General features: G+C 59.9%; 1 protein-coding gene across 1 annotated transcript in view; it reads right to left on the bottom strand.

Annotated features, from left to right (window-relative positions):
• Positions 1-406: 406 nt before the first annotated feature.
• The window catches only part of ABTB2 (ankyrin repeat and BTB domain containing 2), a 172,663-nt gene continuing 162,500 nt past the window's right edge, over positions 407-10,569 (bottom strand). The window contains exons 11-17 of the mRNA XM_046014605.1: positions 9,381-9,559; positions 8,940-9,045; positions 8,604-8,706; positions 8,027-8,117; positions 3,773-3,841; positions 3,037-3,150; positions 407-2,029 (exon numbers count right to left, since the gene is read on the bottom strand). Coding sequence (XP_045870561.1) covers positions 1,832-2,029; positions 3,037-3,150; positions 3,773-3,841; positions 8,027-8,117; positions 8,604-8,706; positions 8,940-9,045; positions 9,381-9,559 — 860 coding nt within the window. The 3' untranslated portion in view covers positions 407-1,831. The remainder of the gene's footprint in view (positions 2,030-3,036; positions 3,151-3,772; positions 3,842-8,026; positions 8,118-8,603; positions 8,707-8,939; positions 9,046-9,380; positions 9,560-10,569) is intronic.

The following is a 10,569-nucleotide window of genomic DNA, read 5'->3' as shown; positions in this document are numbered from 1 at the left end:
AGTATTTCCCACGTGAGGGCCCTGGGGTGGCCTGGGCTCGTTCCCTGACCCCTGACAACCCTCTTACTCCTGGCAGGGGCTCCTATCACTCCACACAAACCCCTTTTCTGTCCTCATAAATGGCACCTAAGTGTTAAGCACAGGAGAAGGATTTTATATCCTCAGCTACCTTGTTTGACAGAAGAGGAAAGCTAGGGCCCAGCAAGGGCCAGCTCCAGGCTCAGGTTCTGGGTGAAGAGTGTGTGTGTGTATATGTGTGTGTGTGTGTGTGTGTGTGTGTGTGTGGGCGGGGGTGGGGTGCAGGGTAGTTGTAGCTGGAGGGGCTGGAGGCCTGAGTAACCAAGGAGTTAGCCCAGCTCTGAGCAACCCTCTAGCAGGAGTGACAAGGCCAAGGTCATAGTTAACAAGTGTTTATTGTTAATAAAACCATGGTACATTTACAATAAGTGACATTAATGTATAGTTACAGTATCATACAATATTACAGCAATAAAATAATGCCTATTCCTTTGTACATCCAGCTCAAGCAGCTAGTCAAAAATATTTTCCAAGACTGTAAGCCTCTGGGGGCTTTTCAAGGTAACCAAAGCGACGCCTCCTGAAACGCCAGGGCTCTTGGTGAATAAATAGTTTTCGAAGGTGCAGCCAGACAGCCCAGAGAAGGCTCGACCCAGAGCAAGTCGTCCGGATGCTCCCCCGGTGTCTGGTCCATAAATACGACAGGCGTCCGGCCTGATGCTTGGCTCCACCTGGGAAAGCCCGGGGCTACGGGCCTGCGGCAGGCCCTCGGCTCCCCCCACTGCCCCACCCCTTCTACACTTGGACCCGCAGTTCCCACAACCAGTGCCCTGCTTCCTGAGCCCCCGGGGCAGCCTAACTCTAGGCTGGGGTTTCAGGATTGGCCTCTTAAAGCAGCAGCAACAAAAGCTGAGGCCAGCAGGCTTGCCCACTCCACCCTGTGCACACCCCGCCGCCCTTGGCTCAGCCAGGAAGTCCGTGGGCATCAGCTGGAGAACTGCCTTTTCACATCAACGGAGCAGGGATGTGCTCCCCCAAAGGAGGGCCTCTGTAGGCCTAGACATCAAAGAAAATCCGGCTCTAAGTGACCCTCTGGGCGGGGGTCTTCAGGCTCTTGAAGGCTCACATCACAAAAGTACTGCCTTGAGAAAAAAGTTCAGGGATTTGGGCAGCCTTTCTGATGTGACCTTGAGGGAAAAAATAGCCCTTTCTGCACGAAGTGGCCTGGGGCACCAAGTGTGTGTTCTCTCCCTTCATCAGGGTGCCCATACCCCCAAGGGCCCTAGCTGAGATAGTCTGCGCTTGGAGAGGCCTTGGGACTGTGAGTGGTCAGAGCCTGGAAGGCACGGTCAGAAGCTGTTTCAAGCAGGGGTGAAGCAGGATCAGCCACAGACCTCCAGGAGAGAAGGGGCTCTCGAGGGTGAGTACACGGTGGCCCTCAAGGTGCAAACAGTGTGGGGGTCGGGGGTAGAGGGAGGGGCTGCCTTTTGGCCTTGTCTGCCCATCACTTGTCAAGCAAACCACCCCAGGGCAGGGGGGTTGAAGGTGGCGCTGCCCAGTGACAGGAGGGCTCCGAGCACATCTACCTGCCCAAGGACAGATCGACGCCAGAGGGGAGATCTGCAGAAAGGGGGGAACTGAGTCCTATGAGCCTGGCTCCAAAGAGGCCTACAACCAGTGCCCCCACCCCACTCCCACAGCCCCAGGCAGGCCCCATCCGCAGGCCCCAGGGACGTCCTTGTTCCAACGCCCCCGTTAGCACCTGCTCCCATCCCCCAGGGACGCCCAGAGCCCTGCTGCGCTGCCTCCGCCCTCAGACCCGGGAGGTGATGTAGACGGAGTGAAGGCGCTCGGCCAGGGTGCTCTGCAGGTCCTGCAGGGGGTCCAGGCCCTGCACCTTGCTGTTGCGGCCGTAGATGAGCTGCCGGAAGGAGTCCTGCTCCAGCAGGGCCTTCATGTGCTTGAGGAAGAAGCCTTCACAGAACAGGGCCAGTTCGGGGGCGTTGTGGATCTGGGAGGGGCGAGGGAGTGTGAGAGCGGCGGCCTTTGCACAGCCCCAACCCGTCCCCACATGTCGCCCAGGGGCCGGGGGCTTTCCCCTTATCTGGGCTCCTTCCGTCATTCTCTCCTCCAGATGGGACTAATCTGGGCTCAGATCCCAGCTCCGCCACCAGGAACATCACCGTTCTTGGCGCCATTGTTTTCTTTGCCTACTTGCCACTGCTGCCATTACTGAAGGGCGGCCATCCTTGTGGGGGCAGAAGCTCCCTTAGCAATGCCGGGGACGGGGAGCCCAGCCCGAGCCCGGCACCTGAGCAGTTCACCTGCTGGATGCTCAGTTAAGATTCTAACTCAACAAATACCAAGTGTCCACTCCGGGCCAGGCCTCGGACACCAAGTTCTGGGGTGAGGTCCCTGCAGTATGCTTAGAGCTGATGGTTCTACTTTGGGAGACACAGAAGCCAGAGAACCAGGTAAGGTCACAGCAGCTGGTGGGCAGAGCTGTGAGGACAGTGGCAGGTGCCTCATGGTAAGCCGGGGGCTGTGGCGGCAGCTAAGAAAGCCACCGGGCAGGTAAAGGGAGATGTGGGAGAGGTCCTAAGGGGCCGGCCAGTGTGATATTTAGCCTGCCCGCAGAGGAAGCTTCATGGGAGGGAGGCTTTAAGTAGAGGAGTGACAGTCTTCACACTTGTCAAAGACCCTGGAGCCTGCAGGGTGACAGCCAAGCAGGGTGAGGCCGGGCCCAGGTCATGGTCTGGAGAGGGGAGGCTGGTGGCTTGGGGCAGGGTGGGCACAGCAGACACGGAAGACATGGCCGTACTGTGCACCGAGGGGCTAAGGTCACGAGAACAGGTTGGGGAAAAAAACAAGGAGGAACCTAAGGAAGTGATCTAACACGGAGAAGCTCAGCCCGTTGGCCCAGGCCCCCCAGCCTGGGAAGCCCGCCTCCCAGGCTGCGGGGAGCCCCGCCCCGGAGGAGCCGAGCCCGCAGGAGGCAGCAGGCAGCGTGGCGCTCACCTTGGCGTACTTGTAGGTGTTCACGGCACTCTCCACGCTGAGGGTCTGAGAGCACAGGATCTCACAGTGTCTCTGCAGGGCATCCAGCTGGAACAGGCTGGCAGCCGACAGCAGCTGGTGGGGGAGGCGGATGTGGCCTTGGACGTGGGCAGCCAGGCCTGTGGCCCAGGCATGGGGGAACAGAAAGCTGCTCCGGGCAGCGTGCCGCAGGCCCTGGTTTCTCCTAATCCTCGGGGCCCTGCCTGCCGCTGCAGGTCAAGTCCGAAGACTGATGTTTTCTGTTCTAGGTCACCTAGGTACTTGCTGGGATACTTTGGAAGGCACAGGATGGGGGCAGACACTGGATGGGATTCCTGACCTCAGAAGGTTTTCAACCTCGAGCTACGCTGTGTCGACCTTCTAGCCAGGCACCCGACTAGCATGGGGTCGTTTTCTAAGCAGTGAGGAGTGAGGAGGTGAATGGGAGGCTGGGCTGCCTTTGATCCTGCTGGACACCGAAGCCCTTCCTACCCCTGGCCCCGTCCCCGCCCCCCACCCACCCCCAGGCCCCACCCAGAAGGTGGGTGGGCAAAAGGTCCTTCCTGTCACAGGAAGAGAAAGGACCAGCAGGGAAGGAGGGGGGTCCTGGAAGAGGCCACCTCCCTTCTCAGCTCTCCAAATGCCCGGTCCCTGAGTGCCAGCAGCTGGGCACAGGGCACACGGGCTCCCAGTCCTCTCCCCAGCGCCAAGGCCTCACCTCCAGGATGTCAGCGGCCGGGATGTCCAAGGCTTCTGTCCCTCCATAGTACAGATACTGCATCATCATCTGCGGCAGGAAGAGGCCCCATGTGAACACCAAACGGACCCACAAGTCCCATGTCCTCATCTGCCCCCAGCAGAGGGCCGCTCTTCGCCCTGGGCCTGGCTGTGCCCTCCATCCCTCCACGGGGGGACACACACACATCCCCCAGCGCCCGGAAGCTATAGTTTGTGACTGTGCAGTTTCTAGAAGTCAGTCCGGAGATTCTCCCTCCTGGTCGCCTGCGTGTAGGACAGGCCTCCTTCCCGGCGGTGGCTCTGTGCTGATCCTCAGGACAGCCCTGTGAGCCCAGAAGGGAAGGTACTATTCACAGATGGGGAAACCGAGGCTCAGGGGGCAGGTAGGCAGTATGGCTCGAGTCACTCCAGTATCCTGCTCCCCACACCAGACCCCCCAGGCCGCACACTGTGCATTTCTCTCACCTACATTTTAAATTGGGCCTGGGACGGGGGGACTGCGCTCAGAAGCTGCTTCCAACTTTCCTGTCTGCGCCGGGACTCCAATGTGGAGGTGAGAGCCAGACCCTGTCTCTCCCCACCCCCAGCCCCGGCTTTGTTCCCTTGGACGGCAGGCCCAGAGCCGGGGTTGGGATCTGCTCCAGAGGTCACCTTGCTGCCTGGCCCAGACCTGCCCTGGGCTTCTGGGAACAGAGGGCCCAGGATATCAAATGAGGTAGCCCAGGAGTGGGGAACGACATTCGGTTTTGCTGAGGTCTAAGTTACGAACTCTGCCATCACACTGGAGTCCAGGAAGTTCCCCGCTGGAAAAAGAAAAGCGATTCGCACTCGCTGGCTGCAAAACCCGCCCCAGCGAGGAGCTGGCAAGTGTGCAAGTAAACACGGCTCCAGCCGGCACAGTTGGGCTCTGTTAGCAGCACGGCCCCTGGGCTGCAAGAGGCACCAGAGGGTCTAGGGAAAGGAGCCCAATCCCGGGGGCACAGGGGTGCAGAGATGGCCTGGCCAGTCTGTCCAGGCCCAAGGTCTGTGCCTGAGACCTCCGCCCACCCCCCACCACAGATTGGTGGGCGCCTACAGGCCTTCCATAGCCCCTGCTGGAGCACATACAGGGTGCTCTGCATTATGTGTCTATCCCTCCAGGAGGCGTGTGCCTCGGGGGACCCCAAGCCTGGGCTTTTCCACCACCTTCCGGGCTGGGCTCGGAGCCTCGGATGAGCCAGGGCAAAAGCCCCTGGCCCAGGGCTGGGAGTGGAGTGAGTGGGTGGGCACGAGCTCCCAGAATCAGAGGTTAAGGGGTGGCCTCAGGGCAGCCCCACAGCAAGAGGGGAAGCAGGGGTGCAGCTTCCCTTACCAGCCTCTGCCTTCAGGAGCTGGTTTGGACAAGGCGCAGCCCACTGTGGCCCCCGGAGCTCCCTGAGGTCACCTGAATGAGTACTAATCCACAGAAGTCGGACCAGAACTGCTCCCTCGGAACCTTTTTGCGGGAACTGGGTGGCGGGCAGGCCTGGATAGATGGGTTTTGCCCAGCCCGGCAGCCCCCAGGCAGAACGGGAGTCATAGGCCTCCCAGCAGGCTGCCCGTGGCTCTGGGCAAGGCCTGGACAGGATCAGCTACAGAGGGAAAGCACGGTTTGCTTCTGGGCTGAATAGGAACCCAGGAACCCAAATGCAGGAAGGCTGCAGACACTGCACGGATAGGACTGGGGTCAAGCCAGATAAGACCGGCAGGGCTGTTCCTCAGAGGCCTGGGTTTAGTTGGCAGTGACCTTGGCAAGTGTCTAGACCCGCACGAATGCCACAGCCACTGGTCAAGTGTAACTTTCAAGCATTTGAAGCAAGACTGGTCTGAATTGAGATGTACTATGTCAGATACACACTGGGTTTCAAAAACTTAGTATGAAAAAGATGTAAGATAGGTCATTATTTTTTATATCGACTGCATGTAATATCTGGGCTATAAAGAGTTAAATAATATATTATCAAAATTAATTTTACCTATTTCCTTTTGGTGGTTTATGTGGCTATTACAAAATGTTAAATTCCACAGGTGGCTTGCATTATCCTTCTCTTGGATGGCCCAGCTCAGAGCTCCTTGGGCCTGTTTCCTCCACTGGAAACACATATCATGACGGGCCTCCTTCCTTCCCTCCCTCCCTCCCTCTCTCTCTCCCAGGGCTGTGGAAGCCAGGGAGCTACTCAGGGGCTGCTCTGAACCCTGCAGGCTTTGTCTGGAAGCTCCGGTGGGAGACCGAAGAGCAGCCCAGAGAGCAGAAGTCTGCACCTGGAGGCTGCCGTGGGGGTGGAGTTCTGGAGCCACAGAGCCCACATTTCCCAGGCCTGTGTGCGCCGTGGATGTTGGACCTAATGTTCCCAGGGACCCTCCCCGCAGTCCCAAGAAGCCGTCAAAGGGGCTGAGGTTGCTCTGGCACAGGCCTCCCCACCATGGGGCAAGCGTGGCCTCGCCGGGCAGCTCCGGGGCGGTGGTCCCCCGGGGGCGCACACGCGCCCTGCTGCCGCCCGTGCACCGCCCTCCTGCGTCTGACTGTGACCCCCACCTCAGGTTCCAGCTCACCCAGACACGAGTTTCTTGAGCTGCCGCCTGCCCAGGGAGTTCGGATCAAGGGAGGGGAAAGAGGGAAGAGGAGACGCCCCACTCCGCTGCCGGGCCAGACCCTGGGCCTCACCTCTTCCCTGTCAGTCCCTCCTCACCTTTATCACGCAACTGGATTTCTCTGCAGCCTCCTACATGGTGCCCTGGCTGGGGTGGCGAGCTTTGTAGAGCTTTGTGAATGCAAACTGGGCCATTCCACACAGCCTGGGTGTGAATCCTGACCCTGTCACTGTCGCTGTGTGACCTCAGGCAAGTTCCTCAACTTCTCTGTGCCTCTGACTCATCTACCAACAGGGAATAACACACCCACCCCTCCTAGGAAGGTGCTGGTCTCCGAAGCTTAAACACTGGCAAAGCACTTGAAACCACACCTGGCTAAGTGTTAGCCGTGAGGACTTTTCAGGAAGATTCCTCTGTAGGTTAAAGGTCAAACCCTTCATGCGATGGCTCTCAGGGCACCAGACTGGACTAGTGGGCATTTCTGGAGCATGTTGTGGTCTCTGCTTCTGGAGTTTGGCCTGCACTGTCCCCCTGCCTGGAGCTTGCCCCTACCAACTGGGTGCCCCAGTCCCCGAGAGGCACTGCAGCTGGGGGTTAGATGCCCCTTTCCTGCACTCCCCGCGCTGTCCCCACACCTCTCACTCTCGGAGTCCCGTCTCCTAGAGGGCAGGTCCTTGTCCTATTTACTGCTGTCCCTATGGTGTCCAGGGACAATGAAACACTAACAGTGAGTGGGTGAAGACCGCATGAGGGGGAACTAGGCCATTTTAGATTGCTCCTCCCTGTGCTCCTGTGACAGTGATCCATCTCACTAGGCCACAAAGTTGTCCTGTGCAGGGCTCAACCCTGGACCCCACACCGGCTGCTCCCTGGCCCCAGTCCTGCCCCTGGGGGTCGTCCCCAAAGCCTGGGGCCCACCACACAGGCTGGAGACCTAGAGTCGCCACTTCTCAGAAAGGAGCTCTCGGCTGGGGCTTGCCTGACATCCCAGCCAGTCTCCTCCCTCCAGACTCTCTGGCCACGACTGGCGGCCAGCCTGTGGAGTGTCTACCACGCAACCTCCCAAGTTCTCCAAAGCTGAGGGCCTCAAAAGCCTGACCTTGGTCTTCCACAACCAGGATGGCCCAGCTGGTTTTTTCTGCCTGGCCTGCCTGGCTGGGGTCCGATGCTGGGCAGGACTGATGCAGCCCACACAGTGCTCCCCAGAGTGTGGGGGCCAGCCGTCTGGGGGCCTGCTGAAACGCGGGAGGGCGGGGGGCTGACTCGCAGTCTGTGCTGTGGGGAGCCCACCCTGAGGAAGGAGGGCTCCTATGAGCACGTGTGGTGGGTGCCAGGTCTCACGTGTCTGCCGTCCGTCTGCCCAAGCCCCTCACCCAGCGGTCAGAGCTCAGGACTCGTGAGCGAGGCTCTGACCTGTAAGCCCATGCCGGAATGGCCGCTTTGGCCTGGGACAGACCTGGATGCTCCAGCCGACAATGGATGAGTGAATGCAGAAGGCAGTGGGGACGGAGTACAAGATGGCCAGCTCCCAGCTGCCTCCCAGCCAAGACGGACAAAGCCAGGGGGCGCTGGGGGAGGCCACCCCCGCCCTGAGAAGTGTGCCGCAGCACGGAGGCTCACACACCTGGAAAATGTGGTACTTCATGTCGCTGATCTCGATGGTTTTGCCGCTGTCGCCGTCTTGTTCTGATTTATTGGTCATCAGCGTCTTGAACCTGGAGCAAAGGGGGTGAAACAAGGCGGGTCTTGCACATGACTTTGACTTCATCACTGGGCAGCAATGGCACCATCCATCACTTGACTGGTCACCGGGAGACGGGACATTTTTAAAATTACTGCAGCGCTCCCAAAATAATTCTCAGCAAATGGCAGCTTACATCATCCTGGGCTGACAGCCAGGCTGGGCCCCGATCTGTCCCCACTGCCCCCCGTGAGTGACTGTGATGCCTCTGGCCTGAAAAGTGACTCTTCATTCCAGAACATTTTCTAATAATCAGAAGCAGTACCTCGACTAGGAAGAACGCTACTGCAGAGCGTCTCCTGGAGAGCTCTGGGTCCCACTGCTACTGCCCCCCTGTCCACAGGGCCCATCTCCACAGGGCAGAGGCTCCTCTAAGGGACCTGTGTCACCTCCCGTCTACCGGAAGCCTCCCCCACCCATCCCGGGCCGAGGCCGGGGCCTGTTCCCCGAGGCAGTCTACCTGTTAGAAGCTGTCACCAGCAGGACCTTGTGTGCATAGAACAGCTTTCCTTCCACTAGGAAGGTCACGTCGGACATCTCCTTGTTATTCAGAAAGTGAGGATCTATGGCCAAAGGGACAGAAGAAACATGACCAAGGGCCCCCCGGGGGGGTTGGGTAAGCATTCCGAGAGGCCGGAGTGGGGGTATAAAGGGGAAGAACAGAGACACTGAGGCCAGGTCCTCGGTGCCAGGAATGGGGAACAGGAGACCAAGATCCGTGGGCGAGAAACAGGAAGCCAGATGGGAGGGGGCTCTGGAAAGGATGAGGGGCGGGTGGCCGTGGGGCAAGCCTCACCTAGCCTGGCAGGCAGGGTCTTCCGGATCTCGGGGATGCTGGGCACCGGGCTGCTGCCGTAGCAGTGCGTGAAGATGGCAGCCAGCTGCTGGGTGACCGCGTCATTCTGCCGGGCAGAGGAGAGAGAGGCGCCGTGAGCCCGCCGGCCATGGCCACGGCGGCAGACACAGTGGGCTCCTTCCCGAAGGTTGGGAGCAGCCACCGGCCTTTGTTCCTCCTGGATCTGGCCTGGTGGGGGACGCCTGTTCCTCCATCGCAGAGTCCCCAAGTGGCTTCTCCGGCCGGGCGCCAGCCCGGACAGCTCCCTGGGCTCTGCATCCGGGCCGCGGCAGCCAGGGTGTGGGGTGTGCGGGAGGGGGCCTGCGTCTGTCTGGCCGCGGCCGGGGGCCCGGGTACCCAACCTGCCTGGCGCTCAGGGCGGGGACCGCTGCCCTCACCCACCTTGCTGGTCTTGAGGATGTCAAACATGAGCTGCAGGCCCTCGGTCACCAGCTCCTCATTGTACTCTTCTTCCTTGATGGAACTGAAGTCCCGCAGGAGGCTCTGCACCACCGAGTAGCGCGACTGGGAGAAGGAGGTCCTCAGAGACTCGATCCACACATGCAGCTTCCAGGGGACGCCTGGGGGAAGGCGGGTGGTCATCACCTCCGCCCTGCACGGACCCCAGAGCCCACTGCACAGCGACCCCCTCTCAGGGCGGGCTCCCGCCCGGTTCCCTCAGGCCGAGGGGCTCTCGAGCCAGGGCAGGGGAGCTTCACGGGCCCCAACTGGCCCTGCCGAGAGGTCAGAGGGGACTTCGGGTGCCCATCAGATAAGGCAGGGGAACAACTCTGGCCTGAGCGCAGGGCACCCAGACGGCTCAGCCTGGGGCGACACCAGCCCCACTGTTTGTGGAGCCCCGCGACTACTTACTGGGAAGACCTACCAATTACGAGGGCTGGCCAGGTGACCTATCAAGCACGGACACCCGGGCCCACGCCCGTCCAGCACTCAGGGCACTGGCATCCAATGGCATGTAATCCCTGTGCACCAGCTCCCTGGAGGGCGCCAGTGGGGCCATAAAGTAACTTAAAACTATTTTGTGGAGGTCACGACAAAAGCTAGTAATTTCCTTGGTAATTAGAGACATAGCTTCTTACCCCCCAGCCTCACTGTGGAATAAAAAAAAAAAAGGACGATGGCATTCCCCGGGGACACAATGACGCAGGTAGCTTTAGCATCCTCGGTGTTCCGTCTGTAGCTAGGAATGATGTACCCATCTTACAGGGAGAAACACTGAGCCTGACTGGCTGCAAGAAGAAGGTATGGCCTCCACTCCCCTGACCCAGGCTGGGCACGTGTGTGTGGTGGCTGCTGGGACAGTAAGCCCAGCTGCCCTCCTGCACGCAGAGCTCATGGAGAGCCGGCTCCGGGCCTTGCAGGACGTCACGGTCTTAGACGAGGCTCCGCAGCATCAGTGACGGCGGAATGGCTGGGTCTCACCCTGCCTGTCTGAGCGGCCTCCCTGGAGGCAGGAGCATCCACAGACTCACAGACCCGAGGAGCGAACGAGTCTGGCCACGTTACAGGACAAGGCCAGAAACTGGCCTCTAACTGACCAGAAACGTTGACCTCTCAACGCACCCCAAGG

This window comes from Meles meles, chromosome 8, assembly GCF_922984935.1.
Source record: "Meles meles chromosome 8, mMelMel3.1 paternal haplotype, whole genome shotgun sequence".
Taxonomy (NCBI): Eukaryota; Metazoa; Chordata; class Mammalia; order Carnivora; family Mustelidae; genus Meles; species Meles meles.
This window is presented reverse-complemented; position numbering and strand designations above follow the sequence as displayed.